At 43.0% G+C, this 25,670-nt stretch overlaps 1 protein-coding gene across 2 annotated transcripts; it reads right to left on the reverse strand.

Moving 5' to 3' along the window:
* Window positions 1-1,137: 1,137 nt before the first annotated feature.
* Window positions 1,138-23,667, reverse strand: LOC106608779 (arf-GAP with coiled-coil, ANK repeat and PH domain-containing protein 1). 2 transcript variants are annotated; one of them, XM_014206906.2, is made up of 23 exons: window positions 23,008-23,667; window positions 20,251-20,308; window positions 18,292-18,411; window positions 18,047-18,100; window positions 17,804-17,862; window positions 17,439-17,622; window positions 16,879-16,923; window positions 16,606-16,701; window positions 13,651-13,725; window positions 13,008-13,120; window positions 12,623-12,674; window positions 12,344-12,444; window positions 11,095-11,206; window positions 10,767-10,975; window positions 10,609-10,678; window positions 8,851-8,945; window positions 5,297-5,493; window positions 4,671-4,721; window positions 4,374-4,552; window positions 4,162-4,271; window positions 3,980-4,090; window positions 3,839-3,900; window positions 1,138-1,907 (listed from the first exon to the last, which is right to left on the reverse strand). In XM_014206906.2, exons 1-23 carry the CDS (start codon window positions 23,058-23,060, stop codon window positions 1,810-1,812), a joined length of 2,304 nt encoding a protein of 767 aa, XP_014062381.1. In that variant the 5' UTR covers window positions 23,061-23,667; the 3' UTR covers window positions 1,138-1,809. The 2 variants fall into 2 exon arrangements, with proteins under 2 accessions (XP_014062381.1, XP_045577663.1); XM_045721707.1 differs by lacking the exon at window positions 23,008-23,667 and adding an exon at window positions 21,596-21,750.
* Between the last annotated feature and the right edge of the window lie 2,003 nt (window positions 23,668-25,670).

Consider the following 25,670-nt stretch of genomic DNA (forward strand, 5'->3'; position numbering starts at 1 on the left):
ACAGTATTTGACTATAACTTCACATACACATTTTTTGGGGGAAACCATTTTTTTATTTTGTTATAATTTGTATCCAATGGCAGGTTGTGAGCATTTTGAGAAATATGTCAGTCTTACAGTGTCATTATCCTTATACAGCATATGTAGGATGTGAATGATTTGGTGCAGTGAACAAGTTACTTTTTGAATTTGTTTGTTGTACTTAGTCAATTAAAAATGTGCTTAGTTTTGAAACATTAACTATTTTGATAATCTGTTTACATTTGTGCTTAGTTGTGAAAATTGTACCAAATTCAATGAAATGTTCTTATATCTTATGGAAACTGAACTGCAATTCAGTTTTATTGTAAACTGCCAAAGTGTTTCATTGTGGCACATGTATTTGTGTAAATATAACCTATCTGTCTAAAATTAATATTGCAGAATCGACTCCCCTTTTACTGCAACACAATGTACAGGCAATAATGTAAGGTGCAATATGTATGTCCCTTTTGAAAAACATACTACATTTAAGCCGATTGGCCACTCTTTAAGGGCCGCAGATTAAGCAGCAACGCTCCTCTGGTTGTAAACTCTGTGGATTTGGAAACTATAGGTGGTCCTGGGTAAAAATGAACCCCGTTTACTGCAATACAATGTACAGGCAATTAGATCCAGTCAAATACATTTTAGGACTGGTACACAAAAACATAGTTAACACAAAACGTGGTTGTCCATTTAGGCTTGAAAAAATAAACAAATAAATCACATGTACCCTTATACCCATGCAAACATGGCCAGACGTGACTTAAACCAACTCTGCCTCAATTGTAAAGCTACAGGGGATACAAATGAAAGGAATATTTGAGACCTTTCTCTATTAACCAATTAACTGTACATATGTTCCGTTTTCAGTTTGTGAGTGTGTGATATGGGGGTATAGAAAAGTTTATTTAGACATTTATAAAGAAAAACTTTTATATAGCAGCTATGTTGACATTGCCATGTTGATCTGAGCCTTGCTTTTGGCTGTCGCAGATACACCTCTCCCCCCCACTTCACTCGCTATTTTCGTCTACAGTCGACTTCGTTCGGCTTACTGCTTAAACACACCCAGTATATTTAGGTCCACTGAATGACTTTACACAGAAACTGAAATAAACTCTGGTATTTTAATTTTCCGCAAGAAATACATCTCTTGTACCTCACGCAGTCAATAGACCCCCCCCCCCAAAATAAACATGATATACAAAGAAACATCACATCTGAAATTATGAAGAAAAGTACAAGAGCACATACAACAGTTTTACCCTTTGCTTCAAACATATCCCTCCTTTTCTTTCTAGTCACAACAGTACTTTGAGGAGTATCAACAGAAAGCAAAACAGCTATTAAAATTGATTTTTTTTTTCAACAGTAGTTGTGGGAAACCTAGCCTTATAGTCGAGTCAACGAGACGAGATTAGGGTCGGATGGCTCCGCTAGACTATGGTTAACCAAATTAAATTAGGAAATAAATCGTTCATTGGGAAGTTATTACTGTATCAGCTGTCATTATTAGGCTGTACATCTTCTATCTCCTCCAACAAGTGTCTCATGTAGCCACTAAGCCTGAGTGTTCTCCTCTGGCAGCCAAACACAAAGACATTACTGTTGGACCGGAGCCGCTACTAAAGTAATCACCAGCTGAGCAATGACCTAACGCAGAGCAGGTGGCCAGCAAATGTGTGTGTGTGTGTGTGTGTTTGTCTGTGTCGGCGTGTGTGTGTGACAAAAAAAAAAGGAAAACAGCATAACAACAGCACACAAAAGAAACAGCTGTTGGGTAGGTCAAGTTTTAAAGTCCGTGCTGCGGCGTTTGAGTTTCTCCGGGTTGTTAGATGCCATGTGAGAGAAGTCCCTGAAGATGTCCTGGTACGTTTCATCACCTTAGAAAAACAAGACATGAGATGAAAATTCAGGAAAAGAGGATTTAGACATTTATAATTTGCCCACATTAGGCTACTACTATAAACACTCATGCATACACGCGGAGGCACGCACACACACTGTTTACCTGTAGCGCTGTAAGGCGGTGGCATCAAGGGACACACTTTGCAAGCAGCGCAGAGCAGGCAGTCGCCTCATTGGACAAACACAAAGGCTCACAAAACAACAATGAGAAAGCACTGCACATCAGAGACTGACAGAGAAATTAAGCATTTCCGAGTATAGACATTACATGAGCCTCACAACCTCAGTCCTCCAGAGCCAGAGCCAGACAAATTATATGAGTTAGGATATTTCAAACCAGGATTTGAAATAGGGAGTTATTGTGACAGTACTGGAGTAAATAACTTGGACTTGAAACAGACTTGGCAAACAGTTTGGCTATGGAGGAATGGATGGGTCACCCTCTTTCGCATACAACACCGCAAACAATATTACAGCTCTACCCTTTGAGAGTCCACTGTTCCAGCCCAAATTGGTTGCATCAGCTAGGCCTACTGGCTAGCTGATGGGTTTAGACCAGTGGTTCCCAAATGTGTAATCATGGTGCATTGTTCATTGTCCAGATAGACACAAACATGTTTATAACAGCAACGACCCAGGCTTGACCAGCAGCCTAAGACTGGCCACAACATAACCCACCAGTGGGCCCTGAGCCACTGTTAGGACAACACTGAACTACAATGGACAGAGTGGCTCATTACTTTCTATACAGCTTCATGTTCTCAGCACCAAGTTCTAATTCTTAAGCAAAAGCAATGCTTAAATGGTGGCAGTGTGTATTTGAAACCGGTCAAACACAATAATAACCACTTAGGTGTGACAAAAGAGTCCGTTTGAAAAGGTTAAAGTAAGCCCGGGGGAACATACAGTTGTATAATGGAAAAACCCTCAAGTGAAAATACCATTGGTTGTTGGACTTATGCAAGGTGCATAAAATGTACATGACGAGACAACCCTAACAATCAGATTCATTCTTTTTCAAGCAGCATCCTGTGCTATCATACAATACATTCATACATAAGTCCATATAGAACTCTACACTTATATATAGGTGTATAAATACATGTTAAACATGGCCAATGCCCAGTGTTATCATACACTGTGATCTACATTGAGCTTATATGGGCTGTAAAGTGCAGGATGACTAACTGCATTCATTCCTTCTACATCAAAGTGCAACGTGGACTCTCTCGTGGTGTGCATACATAAACACTCCCTTTAAACGTCCCTCCTTCCTCTTCTATGGTATGTTCTCTCCTTTTCCCTGTTTTTCCCTTTACTATTATATTCCCAAAATGGCCGCATCTTCCAACATACAGAAAGACTACAGTATAGAAGCCTCTTGTCCATACATTTACCCTGTATTCTAGTTATCCCTCTACTCAAACTGCATTCACTCCACTCCCTCTTTGGAGATTCAGCAAATGGCCCCTACCCAGTAATCCAGTTAACAACTCTCAGTTCCAGGAACGTTCCCCATATAAGTTCCAAGAACGTTCCCCCTAACCTCTTATTTGTCCAGATTTCTTCTGAAAGCACTCTAGGAAGGGTCCAGTAATGATTCCAGAAATCAATCAAAACATAACTTGAACATCATGCTTGACTGTAATGTTTAAAAAAAAAAAAAAAATCTATTTTAATGTTACCTCAACTTACTGGGAACTGTTAGACGAGTAGCCTACGCACCTCAGAAGTGCCCCTCCTCCCTATCTGTTCTCTCCTCAATTACGATGCCAGTCCACCCCTCTCTACTCATTCTGCCCCCCTAGTGCCCATCCACTCAGTTGGTTCTTCAAGGCCTGAAGTCCCTTCCTGGTTTGGCCCATCCCACTCCCTGTCCCGCCCACTCCCTGTCCCCCTGAGTGACCTGATTGGCCAAAGGCTCCATCCATCTCCCGCATCTCCTTGTTCATCTTGGCAATTCGCAGCCTGTCAGGAGAAAGCAGAGTCGTGAGAAAAATCAATCAAACCTTCTAGTGTCAACAAATCAACTGAAGTTTATACTCACAGGGTGACGATGTCAGCGTTGGCTGTCTCCACGGCGATAGTAATGGGGTCTTTCTGGGTGTTGTCTCTGGCGTTGTAGTCCGCCCCTCGCTTCAGGAACAGACACACAAGCCTGGGAGACGGGGACCAGGTTAGTGCGTGTGTGTGCGTGCGTATGTGTGCGCATGTGTGTGTCCATCCTACCCAGTGTGTCCCAGTATAGTGGCGTGGTGTAGAGGTCCTCTCCTGTTGCTGTCTGCTGTGTTGACATTGGCACCGTTCTGTAGCAGGAACTCACACGCTGCCAAGGAGTTCTGGAGAGACGGGTCAGAGGGCAGGTGAGCATATACGCACAACAGATACATTCACACAAACCTGCTTGCTCTCTTATAAACACTCTCTCTCGCTCTCCTCACCGCGGTGACGGCCTGTAGGAGTGGGGTGCTGGACTCCTCGGCTGTGTTGACCCAGTTGACGTCAGCTCCGTGGGCCAGGGCGTCCGCCATGACAGGGAAATGCTGCAGCGCTGCAGACCGATATAACAACGCCCCGGGATGAAGACCAGACAGGTCCTCCTCTTCGTCATCTTCATCATCTGTGGAGGGATGACAGGGGGTTTAGTGCGCGCGTGTGTGTGTGTGTGTGTGTGTGTGTGTGTGTGTGTGTGTGTGTGTGTGTGTGTGGTGGGCCGTCTCTGTGTGTGTTTGTGTCACCTTTGTGAATGCCCGTATTGTTCTTTTGGACAAGGTCACTCTGATTGAGCCCTGAGGGGAGAGAGAGAGCGTCACATGACATTCCTTCAGTATAGCAACAGGCAACGAGATGACAGGATTATCCTGTTAACTATAACAATACACACATTAAAACAATGTACCAAGCTTGTCGCTTTTTACTGTGTCACCAGGTTTATGGATGATGTGCGTGTGTGTGTGTGTATGTGAGTGAGTTTAGGTGCAGCGAGGCTCAACATTGTGTGAATATCTGATATAAATTCTTTCCTAGCTTGATAAGTTGTGGAATTTCTGTCGTTGGTGTCTATGCTCTTATCTATCCCTTGGACAGACACAAATAACCCACAGCAACTGCATCGCTTACATTCCTGACCTGGACACACATCTGTACTGGATCAGGACTGATATCACTTCAACACCTACCAGTCCATCAGCAGACAGCGAAAAGAACATCAACATCTCTTTAATAGGAAGCAGAAACGTATACACTATTGATTTGAATACCTGATCAGTTGTAATGTAATGCTTAACAAGGCCAGCCTGGTACATGTCTGCTCGGTTTGGCCCTATAGTGTGAATCAGATGAGCGTGTATGTCCTGTCCAGTACCTGCGAGTCGTGGCAGGGTGGCCCGGGTGGGTTTGGGTTTGAGTGGGGGTCGGGCCTCGGCTGGCCTCTCCTGGGTGTTAGCCCTGTTCCTCCGGGCGCTGGAGCGCCGCAGGGGAGCTTTACGTCCCGTCTCCGGGAGTTTCTGGATGAACTTCTTCTCCACGTACTTAGAACGAATCCACGACTCCTTATCACCCCTGAGAGAGCAATAGAGAGAGAGAGAGAGAAAGATGGAGAAAGAGAGAGAAGGGGGACAGAGAGAGATGGAGAACGAGAGAGATGATAGATAGAAATAAAGGAAGGCAAGAGAGTGTCAGATCATTAAAGTAATTTGAGTAAAACAATATATCAAATCAAATGAATTTCATACACAGTAATGCACATTATCAAACCATCTTATCATATTATAACACAGCAATTCAGTTCAATTCAATTTGACAAGCCAGCCCTCCCTGTACTGTATTACAATATGGTTGACTGCATTCTACTTTACATCCAGAACACATACACAAAGCCATGCAGTTGCACAGCACATCTCTGGGGGACAGTTTAGTTATGACACAAACCACAGTCATTGTCATGTTACGACACAAACCACAGCCGTCGTCATGTACCTGTGTCACTTCCTGTCTGAGGTGCAGCAGAAGAGAGGAAAATAGGAAGTCAGATTCAGTGCCTTCGGAAAGTGTTCAGACCCCATAATGAGAGCAAAAACAGGCTTTTAGAAATTTTGGCAAATTTATAACAAAAAAAACTGAAATATCACGTTTACATAAGTATTCAGACCCTTTACTCTGTACTTTGTTGAAGCACCTTAGGCACCGATTACAGCCTCAAGTATTCTTGGGTATGAGGCTACAAGCTTGGCAAACCTGTATTTGGTGAGTTTTTCCCATTCTTCTCTGCAGATCCTCTCAAGCTCTGTCAGGTTGGATGGGGAGCGTCGCTGCACAGCTAATTTCAAGTCTCTCCAGAGATGTTCAAAACGTGTCCTGAAGCCACTCCTGCGTTGTCTTGGCTGTGTGCATATGGTCCTTGTCCTGTTGGAAGGTGAACCTTCACCCCAGTCTGAGGTCCTGAGCACTTTGGAGCAGGTTTTCATCAAGGATCTCTCTGTGCTTTGCTCCGTTCATCTTTGTTTCAATTCTGACTAGTCTCAAAGTCCCTGCCGCTGAAAAACATCCCCACAGCATGATGCTGCCACCACCATGCTTCACCGTAGGGATGGTGCCATGTTTCCCCCAGACGGGACACTTGGCATTCAGGCCAAAGAGTTCAATCTTGGTTTCATCAGACCAGAGAATCTTGTTTCTCATGGTCTGAGAGTCCTTTAGGTCCCTTTTGGCAAACTCCAAGTAGGATGCATGTGCCTTTTACTGAAGAGTGGCTTCCGTCTGGCCACTCTACCATAAAGGCCTGACTGGTGGACTGCTGCAGAGATTGTTGTCCTTCTGGAAGGTTCTCCCAGCTCCACAGAGGGACACTGTCAGAGTGACCATTGGGTTCTTGGTCACCTCTCTGACTAAGGCCCTTCTCCCCCGATTGCTCAGTTTGGCCGGGCGGCCAGCTCTAGGAAGAGTTGGTGGTTCCAAACTTCTTCCATTTAAGAATGATGGAGACCACTGTGTTCTTGGGGACCTTTAAAGCTGTAGAAATGTTTTGGTGCCCTTCCCCAGATCGGTGCTTCGAGACAATACTGTCTCTGAGCTTTCCGGACAATTCTTTCAACCTCATGGCTTGGTTTTTGCGCTGACAGGCACTGTCAACTGTGTAAGCTTATATAGACAGGGCTCCCGAGTGGCGCAGCGTCTAAGGCACTGCATCTCAGTGGTAGAGGGGTCACTACAGACCCTGGTTCGATTCCAGGCTGTATCACAACCGGACGTGATTGGGAGTCCTATAGGGCGGCGCACAATTGGCCCAGTGTTGTCCGGGTTAGGATTTGGCCGGGTTAGGTCATTGTGAATAAGAATTTGTTGTTAACTGACTTGCCTAGTTAAATAAAGGTTAAAAAATATATATAATAATAATTAAAAAATAATAAAAGACAGTGTGTGCCTTTCCAAATCATATCCAATCAATTTAATGTATCACAACACTAATCAAGTTGTAGAATAATCTCAAGGATGATCAATGGAAATAGGATGCACCTGAAGTTTCCAAAACTGTTTGAATGGTGCCTGTGAGTATAACAGAACTCATTTGGCAGGCAAAACCCTGAGACATTTTCTGACAGGAAGTGGATACCTGATGTGTTGTATTGACTTTAAACCTATCCCATTGAAAAACACAGGGGTTTAGGAATATTTTGGCACTTCCTATTGCTTCCACTAGATGTCACCAGCCTTTACAAAGTGTTTTGAGTCTTCTGGAGGGAGATCTGACCGAACAAGAGCCATGGAACGTTGATGTCCCATTAGACACCTGGCGCGCTAGTTCATGTTGGGTACCCTCGTTCCAATACGTTATAAAAGAGTATGCATTCGTCCACCTTGAATATTATTCATGTTCTGGTTAAAAAAGGCCCTAATGATTTATGCTATACAACGTTTGACATGTTTGAACGAACGGAAATATATTTTTTCCCCTCGTTCATGACGAGAAGTCCGGCTGGCTTACATCATGTGCTAACGAGACGGAGATTTTTGGACATAAATTATGAGCTTTTTTGAACAAAACTACATTCGTTATGGACCTGTGATACCTGGAAGTGACATCTGATGAAGAGAATCAAAGGTAATGGATTATTTACATAGTATTTTCGATTTTAGATCTCCCCAACATGACGTCTAGTCTGTATCGCAACGCGTATTTTTCTGGGCGCAGTGCTCAGATTATTGCAAAGTGTGATTTCCCAGTAAGGTTATTTTTAAATCTGGCAAGTTGATTGCGTTCAAGAGATGTAAATCTATAATTCTTTAAATGACAATATAATATTTTACCAATGTTTTCTAATTTTAATTATTTAATTTGTTACGCTGACTTGACTGCCGGTTATTGGAGGGAAACGATTTCCTCAACATCAATGCCATAGTAAAACGCTGTTTTTGGATATAAATATGAACTTGATAGAACTAAAAATGCATGCATTGTCTAACATAATGTCCTAGGAGTGTCATCTGATGGAGATTGTAAAAGGTTAGTGCATCATTTTAGCTGGTTTTATGGTTTTGGTGACCCTGTCTTTGAATTGACAAAACATTACACACAACTCTTGTAAATGTACTGTCCTAACATACTCTAAATTTATGCTTTCGCCGTAAAACCTTTTTGAAATCGTAAAACGTGGTTAGATTAAGGAGATGTTTATCTTTCAAATGGTGTAAAATAGTTGTATATTTGAAAAATTTGAATTTTGACATTTATTTGGATTCAAATTTGCCGCTCTTGAAATGCACCTGCTGTTGATGGAGTGCACCACGGGTGGCACGCTAGCGTCCCACCTAGCCCCAAGAGGTTAATAAACCTGCAATGAAAACACACGGCAACACTATTACATCTTGACTGTGTCTATGTGACCCGAGGAATGAAAATGAGAGTGGGGAGTGAGATACCTTGGACTGGATGGGTGGGGTTTCTTGATGGTGATCTCATCAATTCGCCCCTCGTAGATCCTGTTGATGGCTGTGTTTCCCAACTCACACATCAACTACAGGACAGGGAGGCAGGGAGGATAAACACACACACGTCAGTTGTGTTTTTATTGAATAAAGAAAGTATATATATATATATATATATATATATTTCTACATAGACTTTCAACACATTCTAAAACGCATGTACAGTCGTGGCCAAAAGTTTTGGGAATGACACAAATATACATTTTCACAAAGTCTGCTGCCTCAGTTCGTATGATGGCAATTTGCATATAATCCAGAATGTTATGAAGAGTGATAAGATGAATTGCAAAGTCCCTCTTTGCCATGCAAATGAACTGAATCCCCAAAAAACATTTCCACTGCATTTCGGCCCTGCCACAAAAGGACCAGCTGACATCATGTCAGTGATTCTCTTGTTAACACAGGTGTGAGTGTTGACGAGGACAAGGCTGGAGATCACTCTGTCATGCTGATTGAGTTCGAATAACAGACTGGAAGCTTCAAAAGGAGGGTGGTGCTTGGAATCATTGTTCTTCCTCTGTCAACCATGGTTACCTGCAAGGAACCACGTGCCGTCATCATTGCTTTGCACAAAAAGGGCTTCACAGGCAAGGATATTGCAGCCAGTAAGATTGCACCTAAAGTTGATTCAGCTGTGGGATAGGGGCACCACCAGTTCAGAGCTTGCTCAGGAATGGCAGCAGGCAGGTGTGAGTGCATCTGCACGCACAGTGAGCTGAAGACTTTTGGAGGATGGCCTGGTGTCAAGAAGGGCAGCAAAGAAGCCACTTCTCTCCAGGAAAAACATCAGGGACAGACTGATATTCTGCAAAGGGTACAGGGATTGGACTGCTGAGGACTGGGGTAAAGTCATTTTCTCTGATGAATCCCCTTTCCGATTGTTTGGGGCATCCGGAAAAAAGCTTGTCTGGAGAATACAAGGTGAGCGCTACCATCAGTCCTGTGTCATGCCAACAGTAAAGCATCCTGAGACTATTCATGTGTGGGGTTGCTTCTCAGCCAAGGGAGTGGGCTCGCTCACAATTTTGCCTAAGAATACAGAGATGAATAAAGAATGGTACCAACACATCCTCCGAGAGCAACTTCTCCCAACCATCCAGGAACAGTTTGGTGACGAACAATGCCTTTTCCAGCATGATGGAGCACCTTGCCATAAGACAAAAGTGATAACTAAGTGGCTCGGGGAACAAAACATCAACATTTTGGATCCATGGCCAGGAAACTGCCCAGACCTTAATCCCATTGAGAACTTGTGGTCAATCCTCAAGAGGCGGGTGGACAAACAAAAACCCACAAATTCTGACAAACTCCAAGCATTGATTATGCAAGAATGGGCTGCCATCAGTCAGGATGTGGCCCAGAAGTTAATTGACAGCATGCCAGGGCGGATTGCAGAGGTCTTGAAAAAGAAGGGTCAACACTGCAAATATTGACTCTTTGCATCAACTTCATGTAATTGTCAATAAAAGCCTTTGACACTTATGAAATGCTTGTAATTATACTTCAGTATTCCATAGTAACATCTGACAAAAATATCTAAAGACACTGAAGCAGCAAACTTTGTGGAAATTAATATTTGTGTCATTCTCAAAACTTTTGGCCACGACTGTACAGTAACCCCCCTTGACATTAGTCTAGTAATGCTACACTATTGAGATGCATCCAAAGGTAGCGTAGTGGATGTATTCTTACCCGGACCAGCTCTGGTTCCCAAGAGTCCAGGGTGAGGGAGCGTACTTTGGAGAAATGGACGCCCAGACTCCTGTCAGAAGGACAGAAGGTAGTTACATATTAGTTTGTGTGTGTGTGTGTGTGTATGTGTGTGTGTGTGTGTGTGTGTGTGAGTGTACCTGTGTATCCCCGAGCAGACGATGCAGAGGGTGATCCCCAGGTTGATAGAGGCCCAGTCCGGACTGGGCTCTCCACAGTCACAGCACTGCATGTTCCCCGGGATGGCTTGGACCTCCTCCAGAGCCTCGTGGCCCCCCGTCTTCTCCTGCTCCCCACACAGCCCTCCTCCTCCTGGGCTGCCTCCCGACACAGAGCTGCAATGCTCCCTCTGTGTGAGAGAGCGAGAGAGAGACACACACAAACAAACTTTGTGTAGGGAATGACCTACAAACCTGCTTCTGAAACACATGTGTAGTGAGAATGAATAATGTTTGTATGTTTTCTCACTGGACAGTGTGGGTCTTCTCTGCGTTCCTGGAAGGCTGAAGCGATGCTGTTCTGGACAGCACTGATCCAGCCCTGCTGCTGACGCTCGGAGTCTGCCTGTAACAGACAGCTCCTACACACACAAAATCACCATGTTAACACTAAACAAATACACTAAACAAATATCTAAAGCAACATCAACACACACACACACATCCCTACTTTCCCTCTACCGTAAATTCCGGACTATAAGCCGCAACTTTTTTCCCACGCTTTGAACCTCGCGGCTTAAACAATGACGCGGCAAATATATGGATTTTTCCCGCTTTACATTTTTTTTTTCCAAAAAAACACATTCTGTGACGTGCTCAGTTTTTTGGCGGCATGAAGCTTTCATTAGACCAATGAAATTGCCGAACGGGTTAAGGTCAAACAGTGACGAGAGCGACAAACAATGAAAACGATCCAATATCGGATGAAGCAATTCTGAGGCTATTCAACTCCGACACCGAAGGAGATGACTTCAGTGGTTTCAGTGCACAGGAGGAGGAAGATAGTGACCAATGACTTTCTTGGTATGCTACCGTTTACTGCTAATTTTTTATTTTTTATTACAAGCCGTGTTTCGTTAAAGTCTATTTATTTTTGTTACAAGCCGTGCTTCGTTAAAGCCTATTTATTTTTGTTACAAGCCGTGCTTCGTTAAAGCCTATTTATTTTTGTTACAAGCCGTGCTTCGTTAAAGCCTATTTATTTTTGTTACAAGCCGTGTTTCGTTAAAGCCTATTTATTTTTGTTACAAGCCGTGCTTCGTTAAAGCCTATTTATTTTTGTTACAAGCCGTGCTTCGTTAAAGCCTATTTATTTTTGTTACAAGCCGTGCTTCGTTAAAGCCTATTTATTTTTGTTACAAGCCGTATTTCGTTAAAGCCTATTTATTTTTGTTACAAGCCGTATTTCGTTAAAGCCTGTGTAAAGTTCATTTGTTAAGTTCATAAAGTTCATTTGTGTACCGGTAGGCACCTGCGGCTTATAGACATGTGCGGCTTATTTATGTTCAAAATATTATTATTTTTAAAATTCAGTGGGTGCGGCTTATATTCAGGTGTGCTCAATAGTCCGGAAATTACGGTATATACCGATACACACACACACAAAATCACTATGTTAACACTAAACAAATACCCTAAACAAATATCTAAAGCAACATCAACACACACACACACACACACACACACACATACACACACACACACAGCTGTAGACTCACTTGGATGGAGAGACCACCTCGAAGCAGAATCGTCTCTCGTTGTCAACGCAGACCTTCACTGTACAAAGACGCAGATCCTCAATCACTACTGTGGGCTGATCCTGAGAGAAAGAAGGACACGGTCAGGCTGTGTGTGTGTGTGTGTGTGTGTGTGTGTGTGTGTGTGTGTGTGTGTGTGTGTGTGTGTGTGTGTGTGTGTGAACGTCACTAACTTTGTCTCTGCATGGATTGCTATAAAAAATGCATTGAAAAGTAAAGCAGTGGCTTTCAAAAATTCACCTTGAATTTCTTCTGATAGACCAGTTGATTTTTCTGAATAGAGAACCAGCGCCTACCGTTGTGAGACAGGAGATCAAAAGGAGATGAGAATGAATAATGCAATCATCAGATATATCATGATTCTACCCATCACTTTCCTAGCAGTGGAGGCTGCTGAGGGGAGGCCGGCTCATATCAATGCCTTGAATAGAGTCAATAGAATGGTATCAAACGTGGTTTCCATGTGGTTGACACCGTTCCAGCCCTTTCTATAAGCCGTCCTCCCCTCAGCAGCCTCCTCTGCTTCCTAGGCTATAGCCTTAAAAATATCAGAGAGAGAGAGAAAGGCAGAGAAAGAGAGAGAGAACAACATGCAGTAGAAAGAATGTGTGGTGGGGTAACATACCTGCTCCAGGTCTTGAAGGCATTGCTAGCTCTCTTATACAGGTAGCCCTCCATGGCAATACCGTTGGCGGCATCAGCACAGAAATCCATTAAGGAGTTATCATAGGAGACATCCTGCCAACACAACATAAACACAACGATAAACATTACTGTAGGGAAGGGAAGGGATGTTAGTAAATATCATTGTAATACAGTGATGCCAGTAGACCACCAAGCTATGTCTAAAAGGAAGTGATGACGTCATCAGGTTTGACTAGCTGTATCTTCACAGGTTGGAGACTTCTAGCACAGATAGAATAGGTTCTAAACAAAGTGAACTACATTTTTTAGACTTACCCTTTGCAAAAAAGTCTAAAAATCACATTGTTAGAAGGATTGCAAAGGAGAATTGCCCACACTCACTTCACAGAGGTGGCATTCCCTAAGGGAAATATGCAGATACATGCTAGAACGCACCAATTGGATCGCGCTAGCTCGTGCTTGGCTCTGCCCACCTACTTGCTTGTTCTGCCCTCATCTGTTCCCATTGGAAACAACAAGTTGTGGTCTACCTTGGTTTAGTTACAAAGAAAATTTGCTTCTAGTGTCATAACATGGCAGCCAACTTGGTGGCCTGTGTTTAGTTTGGATCCAGCAGTGTTCACCTTTTTCTTAATGGCCTCGTGTCTCTGTTCCATGTCTCTCTTCTCCCTGGCGGAATTCAACACTAGTTGAGTGTGCTGTGTATGAGAGAAAAAAAAAGAGAGAGTCAGGCACAAACAATTTGATTTAAAAAAACACAGAATACAATATGTTTCAAATGATGCACATTATCTTAAATCACACGCGGCAGTGCAGCATGATAGGCCAGTTTGGCCAGGGAACAAAATATAGAGAATAATGTACACAGTATACTGGAACAGTGTATGTTTTTTATGTAGTTGTAGAGATTAATGTAGAAACTGTTGAGGAAAATCAGGCTAGGAGATTATGGACTTCTGGCTTGGACAGCTTTTAGCTAGATGTCAGGGAATCCATCACTCCAGACTTCGTCCTCTTGGGGAAACAGGAAGGAGGAAGTGCTGAACCTGTCCCAAATCCCTGTTTCTGCATGGAGGATCGAGGAAAAACCTCAAGCAGCTTCCTGTAGCAGCTTTACTTTCTCCCTCTCTCTCTCTCACTAAGGTTTCAGGACTCCCTAAATCTTTCTCAGATTATTACCAATCCCACAAAGTATGACTCCAAACATCCAGAAAAGGCTACTCTCCTTGATGTTATCCTCACAAATAATCCTGACAGGTATCAGGCTGGTGTTTTCTGTAAATACCTTAGTGATCACTGTTTTACAGCCTGTGTTCATAATGGCTGCTCAGTGAAACGACCTGTCCTGATTTGTCATAGACGCTTGCTAAAAAACTTTAATGAGCAAGCCTTCCTTCATGACCTGGCCTCTGTAAATTGGTAAAGAATCAGCTTGATCCCCTCTGTCGAAGACACTTGGACATTCTTTTTAAAAATATTTTCAGTGGTATTATTAACAAACACGCCCCCATAAAAATAATGAGAATTAAAAACAGGTTCAGCCCCTGGTTCGACCATGATCTGGCAGAGTTACTCCACCTCAAGAATTCCATTTGGCGAAAGGCTCGGCAAACGCATACTCTCGTTCAGGCAAATGAGAAATAAGTGCACTCAGGCTATCCGGAAGGCTAAAGTTTGGTCCTATAAGGAGAAGTTCTCTCTCCGTGGGTCTAACCCCAAGAAGTTCTAGAAAACGACCTGGTGAATAAACCCTCCTCCTCACAGCTTTCCCTTCATGTTGATGATGTGGTTGTTACTGACAAGGATCACATGGCTGAGTTCTTTAATCACCACTTCATTAAGTCAGGCGTCCTATTTGACTCCGCCATGCCTCGTTGCCCGTCCAACATTTCCTCATCTCCCACCCTTTTTAATGCGACTAGCCCCAATGCTTTTCCCCTGCCCCGCTACAAAGTTTCTCCTTGCAGGCAGTCACTGAGTCTGAGGTGCTATTAAACTTCACCCCAAAAAACATCTGGGTCATATGGTTTAGATCCTTTCTTCTTTAAGGTTGTAGCCCATATCATCGCCAAGCCTGTCTCTCCTCTCTGGGCAGGTTCCCATTGCTTGGAAGGCAGCCATGGTGAATCCTTTATTTAAAGGGGGAGATCAAGCTGATCCTTACTGTTATAGGCCAATTTCTATTTTGCCCAGTTTATCAAAAGTGTTGGAAAAACTTGGCAATAATCAACTGACTGGCTTTCTTAATGTCTATAGTATTCTCTCTGGTATGCAATCTGGTTTCTGCTCAGGTTATGGATGATGATACCATTGCCCTTGATTCAAAGCAATGTTGTGCTGCTATTTTTATTGACTTGGCCAAAGCTTTTCATACGGTAGACCATTCCATTCTTGTGGGCCGGCTAAGGAGTATTGGTGTCTCTGAGGGGACTTTGGCCTGGTTTGCTAACTACCTCTCTCAAAGAGTGCAGTGCATTAAGTTAAGTCAGAACATCTGCTGTCTCAGCCACTGCCTGTCACCAAGGAAGTAACCCCAAAGCTCGATCCTAGGCCCCACGCTCTTAATTTACATCAACAACATAGCTCAGGTAGTAGGAAGCTATCTCATCCATTTATATGCAGATGTTACAGTCTTATACTCAGCTGGCCCCTCCCCAGATTGTGTGTTACCCCAGCTGCCAAACAAACCATGATTCAGATGATTTAGATTTGCCATCAATGCTCCTTATAGGACACATCACTGCACTCTATACTCTGTAAACTGGTCATCTTTGTAAAAATAATAATAATAAAAATAATAACATAAAAATATATTTATATCAGTTAATCCAGCAGTCTTTAAGCACTTTCTGCAGGTATTTTTACATGTTCTTGCCCTCTTGTTCTTTCTCTCTCTCATTCTGCCTCTCACTCTTTCGCCATTTCCTGTAACAGCAGGAAGAGTTAAAACAGTCTTTGTGGCTTTAATGCTCCAGTGAAAGGTGTCTTGCTTTCCGGTTTCAAGCTTCTCTCTGACTAACCTTCCTGTTAGTTTTAGTCTACTGTTGACTTCAGGCCTAGAGCTCCATGTTTGGCAGCTCTTCCAGTTATGCTACAGTGCTATTCCAGCGTAGCACTAACGTTACTGTTTGACTAGATGAAAACACGCATGCACGTGCTCGCACACACACACACACACACACGAACGCACGCAAGCACAAACTTTCTCAGTCATGTGAAATGTTTCCTGTTGACGGTGCCCACACGGTTTCCTGTCACGATGAGAGGGACGTCACCTTGTGACTTCCTCATCCCTCTGGAGCACATTGTTAGGACTCGTGTACGAATGAATCAATGGAATCGACTATTCGAATAAACCTTTTCACCATCCTTCTAAGAGGAGATGAATTCATCCCCCTCTTCTCTTCCACTCACTCTCATAAACTCTTTTTACCCCGCTCTCTCTCCCTCGCCGTGTTCCCTAATTTCAAAATCTGAACAATGTACTTGAACAGATCTCTTCCTCCGCCTATGAATTTGGTTCATCCAACACACTTATGTCCCGCCCTCCCTCTCATTCCTTCACGTGTCCTTGTTACCTCTTCACTCAGGGTGCGACGGTAGTCGTCCAGCTCCGAGAGGGACTGGTGACCTTGCTGGAAGAACTGGGACTGGGCCTCCATCATAGACACCATCTTGCAGAAAAACACAGAGAAAAGCGTTTTCATACAACCAACTACATACTAAACAATACAGGCAAGCATAAAATGAACTCAACAACTGCTCAAGTAAACAAATTATTAGACACCCACATGTGTGCTTAACCATGCAACGTTTTACAATACTCCCAACGATAACATGACGAAACTCACCGCCATCAGGATGTCCGTCTTCTTCTTGGCCTCGATGACATTGACCTAGGAGAGTTTGTGAACAGGAGGGAACAGAACATGGGTGTGGTTATGATTGCAGCTAGTACGAACCTCTGGGTATTAATAGTGACCAGCCTGCTACAGGGAAACCCTCAGGCAATGCTGTTATCATTCACCACAGCAAAACACATGTCCCTAAACATGGGTGCCGTTGCATATTTTATTAATTATTTTGTTCGAAATATGGCCTGGTCCTGGCATCTGTTATGTGTAAAATGATGTAGCATTCTGTTTGAGGCATTTGAGTAGTGTCCATATTCTCAAAAAGCCATCCGGCTGTGGAATGAGAAAGACTCCTGTCTAGAACTGATCGTTTCAATACTGGCCTGTAATTAAATTTAAAGCAAACCACTCAAAACCATTTCAAAGTCAAACTAACATGCTGAAAATGCATTTGGGAGAGTCAATTAAAGCATGTTTCTACAGCCATGCCAGTGTGTATGCACAGGCAAACACTCACCCCTCCATCTCCCTCAACAATCCACCTTGGATGCCCTCACCTGCAGTACGTAGTCGAGGGCTCCGGAGCGGAAGGTCTTGCGGGCGTTGAGGAGGGCTTGGCTGACCTCTTCTACCTCGTGCTGTTTTCCCCGGGGGGCCTGAGCGTTCCTCCCCAATGCTGCCTCCAGACTCTCACTGCCCCGCTCAAACTCCTTACGCACATCCTTGAACCGACGCACATCCCTGGGAGAAGGAGAAGGAGAGGGGGAGGGGGAGGGAGGGATAAAGCGGTAGCATAACTGAATGCTAGGGAGTGGCCCTTTCAGACCAGAGGTGGGTGGGACTGGATTAGTTGTGAAAGCAGTGTATGGTAGTAGTTTGGGCAAAGAGGACTGAATGAGAAAGGAGTGCCAGACTCACTCACTCTTTCACAAAACTCAGCAACTTCAACTTCACCGACTTCTGTGTGCTTTCAATCACTTCCTATGAGAAAAAGAGAGTAAAAGAGAGAGAGAGAAAGAGACAGAGAAAGAAACAGAGAGAGACAGAGAAAGAGAGAGAGAGAGAGAGAGAGAGAGAGAGAGCTACTCAGACACCTGACATGTAATAGTGGTTGCTACAGTAACTAATGTTGAAAGCTAGTGATGCACAATGGAGTCCAACTCACCCCCTGAGCTTCCAGAATCACTGCCAGCTTCTTGGAGAATTTCTCCAAACACTCCTGGATGAGAAAAGAACATTGAATTAGTCAGTTTAACTTTTTTTTATTATGACGGAATACAATACAACGGAACTTTCACTTCCCTTCATAATAATTTACTATGAGTAATATGACCTGTACAGTTAGGTTCCTTCTACAATGATCCCAAATCAGTGCTTGGAGGTTATTACCCAGAATCTCTATAGACTCACCCCCATCATGTTGTCCCCAGAACAGTGGTGGCCCAGCTCTTTGAGCCCTGTGACAAAGCTCTTGCTGGTCTGACAGTAGGCCCTGCCAGCCTCTAGCATGGAGTGGCACTGCTTCACCAGCTACACAACACAACAAAAGGTGTCAAGATACAACACAACACAACATGGATACTACACAATGCTAAATGAGATGGCATAGCACTACCAACCAATATGATCACTGTTCAGACACAGAATAGGTTGAGACTGAAAAGATTTGGCATGGGTCCCCAGATCATCAAAAGGTTCTACAGCTGCACCATCGAGAGTATCCTGACCGGTTGCATCACCGCCTGGTATTGCAACTACTCGGCATCTGAGCATAAGGCGCTACAGAGGGTAGTGAGAACGCCCCAGTACATCACTGGGGCAAAGCTTCCTGCCATCCAGGACCTACATAATAGGCTGTGTCAGAGGAAAGCCCATAAAATTGTCAGAGACTCCAGTCACCCAAGTTATAGACTGTTTTCGCTGTTACCGCACGGCAAGCGGTACCGGAGCGCCAAGTCTAGGACCAAAAGGCTCCTCAACAGCTTCTACCCCCAAGCCATAAGACTGCTGAACAATTCATAAAATCGCCACCGGACAATTTACATTGAACCACCCCTCCCTCCCTTTTGTACACTGCTGCTACTCGCTGGTTGTTTGTTACCTATGCATGGTCACTTCGCCCCCACCTACATGTACAGATTACCTCAACTGGCCTGTACCCCTGCACACTGACTCGGTACTGGTGCCCCCTGTATATAGCCTCGTTATTCTTATTGTGTTATTTTTTCTTATTACTTTTTATTTTAGTCTACTTGGTAAATATTTTCTTATTCTTGAACTGCACTGTTGGTTAAGGGCTTGTAAAGTAAGCATTTCACGGTAAAGTCCACACTTGTTGTATTCAGCGCATGTGACGAATAAAGTTTTGTTTTGACTCTCAAGACTCTGAACTGTAATGACCAGAGTATGCATCTGAAAATGTTATGCACACCAAACCCTTTAGGGAATTAGGAATATCAATTGATTGAAAGGAGAGTGTGATCAAGTTACATTTTCTCTGGCGACAATAGAGTGGGGAAGCAGCAGTAAAGTTAACTCCCTACAACGCAGGTAAAACACCACCATGTCTCTCTCAGTTCATAGTCACTATTCAGAGAAAAGGGATGTGTACAAAACTAACCCAGTCCAACTACTATTTACACTCTACTGTGTGGATGGCTGGGAATGTTTATACTGTAGAAGTGGTGTTGTGCTCATATCGAGAGCTTTGATACTCGGAGCAACGTAGCAAAAGGTGGGGAGGAGTGTGTGTGTGTGTGTGTGTGTGTGTGTGTGTGTGTGTGTGTGTGTGTGTGTGTGTGTGTGTGTGTCTTGTTCTTCTATCCTTGTGGGGGACCTGAAATCCCCCAAAGTCCCCACAAGGATAGTAAAACAAGATCATTTCTCCCTTGTGGGGACATTTCCACCATCCCCATGAGGACAACGGGTATTTTAAGCTCAGGGGTTAGGTATAGGGGCAGCAAGTAGCCTAGTGGTTAGAGCGTTGGACTAGTAACCGAAAAGTTGCAAGATCGAATCCCTGAGCTGACAAGGTAAAAATCTGTCCTTCTGCCTCTGAACAAGGCAGTTAACCCACTGTTCCTAAGCTGTCATTGAAAATAAGGATATGTTCCTAACTGACTTTCCTAGTTAAATAAAAGGTCAAATAAATAAAAAAAATAGGGTTAGGTTTATGGGTTAAGGTAAGGTTCTGGGTTAAGGTAAGGTTCTGGGTTAAGGTAAGGTTCTGGGTTAAGGTAAGGTTCTGGGTTAAGGAAAAAAGGATTTAGAATGGAAATCCATTTTAGGTCCCCATGAGGATAGAAACAAAAGGTGTGTGTGTGTGTGTATGTGTGTGTGTGTGTGTGTGTGTGTTTCACTGTCGCTCACCTTCTCTAATCGCGTTTCCAATTCACAGACATCTCCTTCCACCACTTCAATGGCGGCCCTGGATGAAACACAGACACATACATTGCCACATAACTTGGCAAATTAAGCCACATCACTTAGGCAGAAGGTATTTTCCCATGCATCCACACCCTGCTTGGGCAATACCATACTGGTCTGAATGTTGAACTTCTGGCACAATGTTAGCACATGTACAGTAAAAATGTCTGTGGCTCCAATCCATTTTATGGGCGGTAATATCAGACGTCATGAGAGTTGAAGCAGTACACTTGATGCTTCACATGGGATCTAGTATACATGGTTAAAGCCTGTAAGAAGGCCAGTGGAAGGAGATTGTGGCTGTTGTGACTGTTTGTCTGAGTCAGTATCTCCTCTCCTCTGTCTGTCTTTCACATCAACAGCCTTACAGTGTGGTTTCCGTTGCCTTCCACTAAAGACAGAGTGATACTGACAGAGAAAAAAGACAAAAAGAGAGAGAAGGACATGCTGATAAACAGAGTTACGACAGAGAGAGAGAGAGAGAGAGAGAGAGAGAAACAGAGAAACAGAACAGACAGCGTCTGTTTGTCTGCTGGCGGTGAAGTAGAGACAGTGGCTGCAGGTCTTGGGTCGGTCAGCTCAGTATCATTCATATTCAAATCGCCTAGCCCAGCGTGACAGGGGTACAAATACAAACAGGACTGCCAAAGGTTTGGTGGAAAATATAATTGATGAGGTTGGAACAAAGCCTGTGTCATTAGACACACATTGTAATCATTACTCTGTGTGTGTGTGTGTGTGTTTCGCGCCTGTGTTTGTATGGTGATAAAAAGGAATGTGCATCTGTGTGTGTGAACGTGCATGAGTAAGTGTGCCTGAGAGAGAGAGAGAGAGAGAGAGACCTCAAGTTTCTGCAATGATCCACCCCCAAAAACACACTTCCTGTCTCCTATTTATCATCTCAGTATCTCTTGCCTACTGTTCCACTCCACAACCCCAGCCCACCCCCATGATTACCTAGCAACGGGAGGCAGCGGTTTGACGTGCTACCCACAAGTACTCGGCCTCTATGTCTGTATGTGTACTGTAGTACCCTCTCGCTTTTCCTCTTTCAATGCCTCTTTCCTGAGAAGTCCCTCTCTCTTCTATCCTTCTTTCACTGATATGTCTGTCTCTTTTCTTCTCTTTCAAAGCCTGTTTTCTCCTAACATCACCCTCTACTCCCTTTCACACTAGCTGTCTGTCTGTCTGTCTGTCTCTCTGTCTCTGTGTGTGTGTGTGTGTGTGTGTGTGTGTGTGTGTGTGTGTGTGTGTGTGTGTGTGTGTGTGTGTGTGTCTGAAGGCCTACCTCTGGCACATTCAGTTTGAACTACATCTAAAACCTTCTCCCTCTCGCTGTTCTTGGTCAAACACGAGACCTTGCCACTGCAACTTGCACCACTGACTGCCACAGCAAGTCAAACTTTCCGACACTGTGTGCCTCCCAGATAGACCATGAGCCAAGAAGGAGGGAGGAGAGAGAGAGAGAGAGAGTTAGATGGGGAGGAAGGGAGGAGAGAGGAAGAGAGAGTTATGAGCTCTTTCACCACTTACAGGTTAATCAAACAAGAATTAAGAAAGGATAAAACAGCCAAGACAAAGACAGAGAAAGGGAGAAAGGGAGAGAGAGAGAGAGAGATGTTTATTACCACTGTTACTCCTGATCTCCCAGACAAAAAAGGGAGGGAAAGCACACCCAATGCAACAAAAAACTATTTTATTAGCTACTTTCAAACCCAACACAAAATCCACTTCCCTTTTGGCTTCAAATTGTGTTCCTTTTAGAGTTTAAATTAAAAATATATATATATTGACTCTCAGAGATTAAGCCAAGCAGAACTCCAAGGTTGGTGTGTGGCATTCGTACATTGATTTACAAACTCGGCTTGCAACCATCTTGGTGGCATATGCTCCTAAATATTGTGCTGTGTGACCTGGAATGTTGATTTGACAGCACCAGTGCACCGAATGGCAAAATTATATTTGTGCCATTGGGCGCAAACACATTTGTTATGTTTGTGTTGTGTGTCCGGTGCAGCTGTTGTTACATTTGTATCATATTTGTTTAAACTAACACTTTAAAGTTGAGACCACCAGTGCTACCAATGAAAATGTAAATTTAGAGCTCTGCTTACAACAATCAACAAAGTTGTATAAATTCACCAATTTATTCCGACACACAAAGCCAGTCCCATTAATGAGAAAAGGCGGTGTCTCGCCCCTCATGTCAATGCCCAGACTCATTTCATTCATCGCAGTGACAAATCTGGTCCCAAGCAAGAGGCATGGCCACAAACCATCTGCAGGACTGACACTTTCTAATCTGACAAGTGCATCCTCTGGTTGTGCTGATTGAACTAGAATGGTGTGACACTGCCAATACTCAGCATCTATTGAGATTTGCTCAGTTACCTGTGCAAACATTTGTAGCACTACTCTATTTCCTAACTGTTAGGGAGGATGCCCTGTGTGTACATGTTACAGTTGTGAAACGATCTAAATAACTGACTGCAAAAACATACAGTAGGACTACATAGGCTACCCTTGATTGCAACTGTAATTTGCCGGCAGTAAGTAGGCTACATACATTTATGCAGCATTTACAAATTAGCTCTCACTTTACAATGCTAATAATGTAACTGCATGAATAATGCCTGTAGCTTATGTAAACGGTTGCCCCAAGTCATTCAAAATATTATTCAAGGGTTAATCATGACCTACCTGAATCGGGGGGAGTCTTTGAGACACTCTTCAAAATCCAGTTTGACAGTCATCCTTCGGTTTTGACACAAATTACAACAATAACACAACCGCAACTATTTATATTGATGTTGAATGTGACATGGGAGTGAGTGCGTGAGAAAATAGATTAGCTCCTTTTGGCCATGTTTTTCCGCAACAAGCAATACTCAAAGTATACTATTTACATATTGAACGTATATTGCATTGTTTTTAGGTTTTTCAATAAATAACTTGTGTTGTCTTGAATTCTATTCTTCTCGACATTAAATCATGACATTACGTATCAGTGAATCGCGCCTTTCTCTTCTTGGAACAACAGGTTATTACGTATTGATTAGAATAAATTAAGTAACCAAATAACTGCAATCGATGAATTTATTATTGGCAAGTTGTTCCACTTCGCTCTTGCTCTGGTGCGCGCTTGAGTCAGGAAAATGAAGAAAAAAAATCCCAACAGTTTCTCGACAGTTTAGATCCTTTCACCGTAAAAAAAAAATCCAACATCAATAAATTAACTGTAAACGTACAGCATTTCCCTCGAGGACCCCGGGGTGACTAGACTGGCACACTAACGAAAAAAATATCCTTCCTATCCTATCTCTCTCGCTTGATGCCTTCGTCCTCCTCCTCACACTATTTCCGGGTATGCAAGTGCCATTGCACTAACCTAACAGCAAAAAGCCAGTTCTTGCAGTGTTGTGGTGGTAGGGAAGTTGTTCAAAAGCAGGGGATATGATTAAATAGGTTAGAAATTGCAATTTTGGAATTAAAATAAGTCGAATATTAGGCTTACATTCATTATAAGAGGCACTGATTATAACCATGTGGTTGCATACATTTTTAGGCGTATTCATAGTTAGCTTAGGCAGCCGATAGTGGGTGGTAATACACTCGTGTCACCCGTCGACCGGCTAAATGAAGCATCCTCTATTCAGGCTGCAAATATATAATTTTACTCCTTGAAAAAGCTTTGATTTCGTGCCGACGGAAAAAAAAAACAAGAAAAATATGTGTAGGCCTACTGTTTAATAAAGCACCATTTTCGGACAATTTAGCATGTTGCACAACCTTGGCTGAACACGGTGTGCAACATCCTAAATTATCAGAAAATCCGAAAATGGTGTTGGAATATTGTGTTATTAAAACAGTACACATATCATTCCAGTTTGCTTTATGCATGAGCCGGTCCACCGGGGGACTCAACTGAGAATGCACATCAGTCATAGAAGATGTAGCGCCCACTATCGGCTGCGTATGCTAAATTAGCGTATACATCTCAGAAAATACCACATATGTCCATGTGGCTTTTATGTTGAGATCACAACTTCTGTGGAGGCTGACGAGCTATAGGAATATATTTGGAGCAAATATAGGCCTACTTTTAGCTCCCACCAGTGCTCCATTACACAAAACCCAGCTAAAAACAAACGTTTCCACAACTGTGGAGAACGTTCCCTTAAAAGTCTCATTAAGTCATTACCTAATGTTTTCATAGGAATGTTCCAGTGATGTGTAAGGAGTTTCCAAGAGACCATTCCCCTAATGTCAAACAGAACTTGCCCAGAATGTGGTTACCATGTTCTCAGAATATTCAATATGAATGTTATAGACACGTTACATTATAACGTTGCAAGAATGCGGTGTTCAGTTTTCTGGGGGTTAGGAGATTATTCCATCAACGTCACACCAAACATACACAGAACATGGTTGCCATGTTCTCAGATAAGAATGTTCTAGACACGATTCATGGAAACATTGCAAGAACATTCCTGTGTCCAATGACGTTTAAAACATAGGACGTTCTGCCATGGTCCCCTGGAGGTTTTGGTTAGGGACACACTCACACAATGCTTTTAACACACACTTTTTCAATTTACATACATTACCAGTCAAAAGTTTGGACACACCTACTCATTCAAGGGTTTTTCTTAATTTGTACTATTTTCTACATTGTATAATAATAGTCAAGACATGACAACTATGAAATAACACATGGAATCAACATGTCTTCACATGGGATTCAAACTCACAACCTCTTGGTTCACAGCATTCCGCACGTTGCGCTACACCACCATGTCTGTGTCAGTTATCAATTCATCTGACTATTCGCTCATCATAGATTTGATTTACTTATTTCAGAATTACAAACACATAGTTGTCTCATGTTGTTGGGGCATATTATTATTTTTTAATGTTACTCCTTAATCAAGAGGTTGTTCAAATCCCAGGTGAGGACAAGTTGAATAATAATTACTGTATAAATGAACATGCACAATGTCATGTATGTCAAATATGTTAGTTGAAAACGCTGTATGTTGAAAACAATCATCAGGGGAATGTTACAAATCAAATCAAATCAAACGTTATTTGTCACATGAGCCAAATAGAACAGGTGTAGACCTTACAGTTAAACGCTTACATATAAGCCCTTAACCAACAATGCAGTTTTAAGAATAAAAAAAAATATATATATATAATACGAAAAAAACAGGTAACGTTACAAAAACGTTCTCTCACAATGGTTCAGTCTTGTATGTATTCCCAATAACCAGTCAATTTGTGATTTATTCGTATAGAGAGAGTGAATGTAGTTTGGTCAATATGTTTTTATGTGAGATAATTATGCTTGGTAAGGGCCATAT

Source organism: Salmo salar, chromosome ssa07, assembly GCF_905237065.1.
Source record: "Salmo salar chromosome ssa07, Ssal_v3.1, whole genome shotgun sequence".
Lineage (NCBI taxonomy): Eukaryota > Metazoa > Chordata > Actinopteri > Salmoniformes > Salmonidae > Salmo > Salmo salar.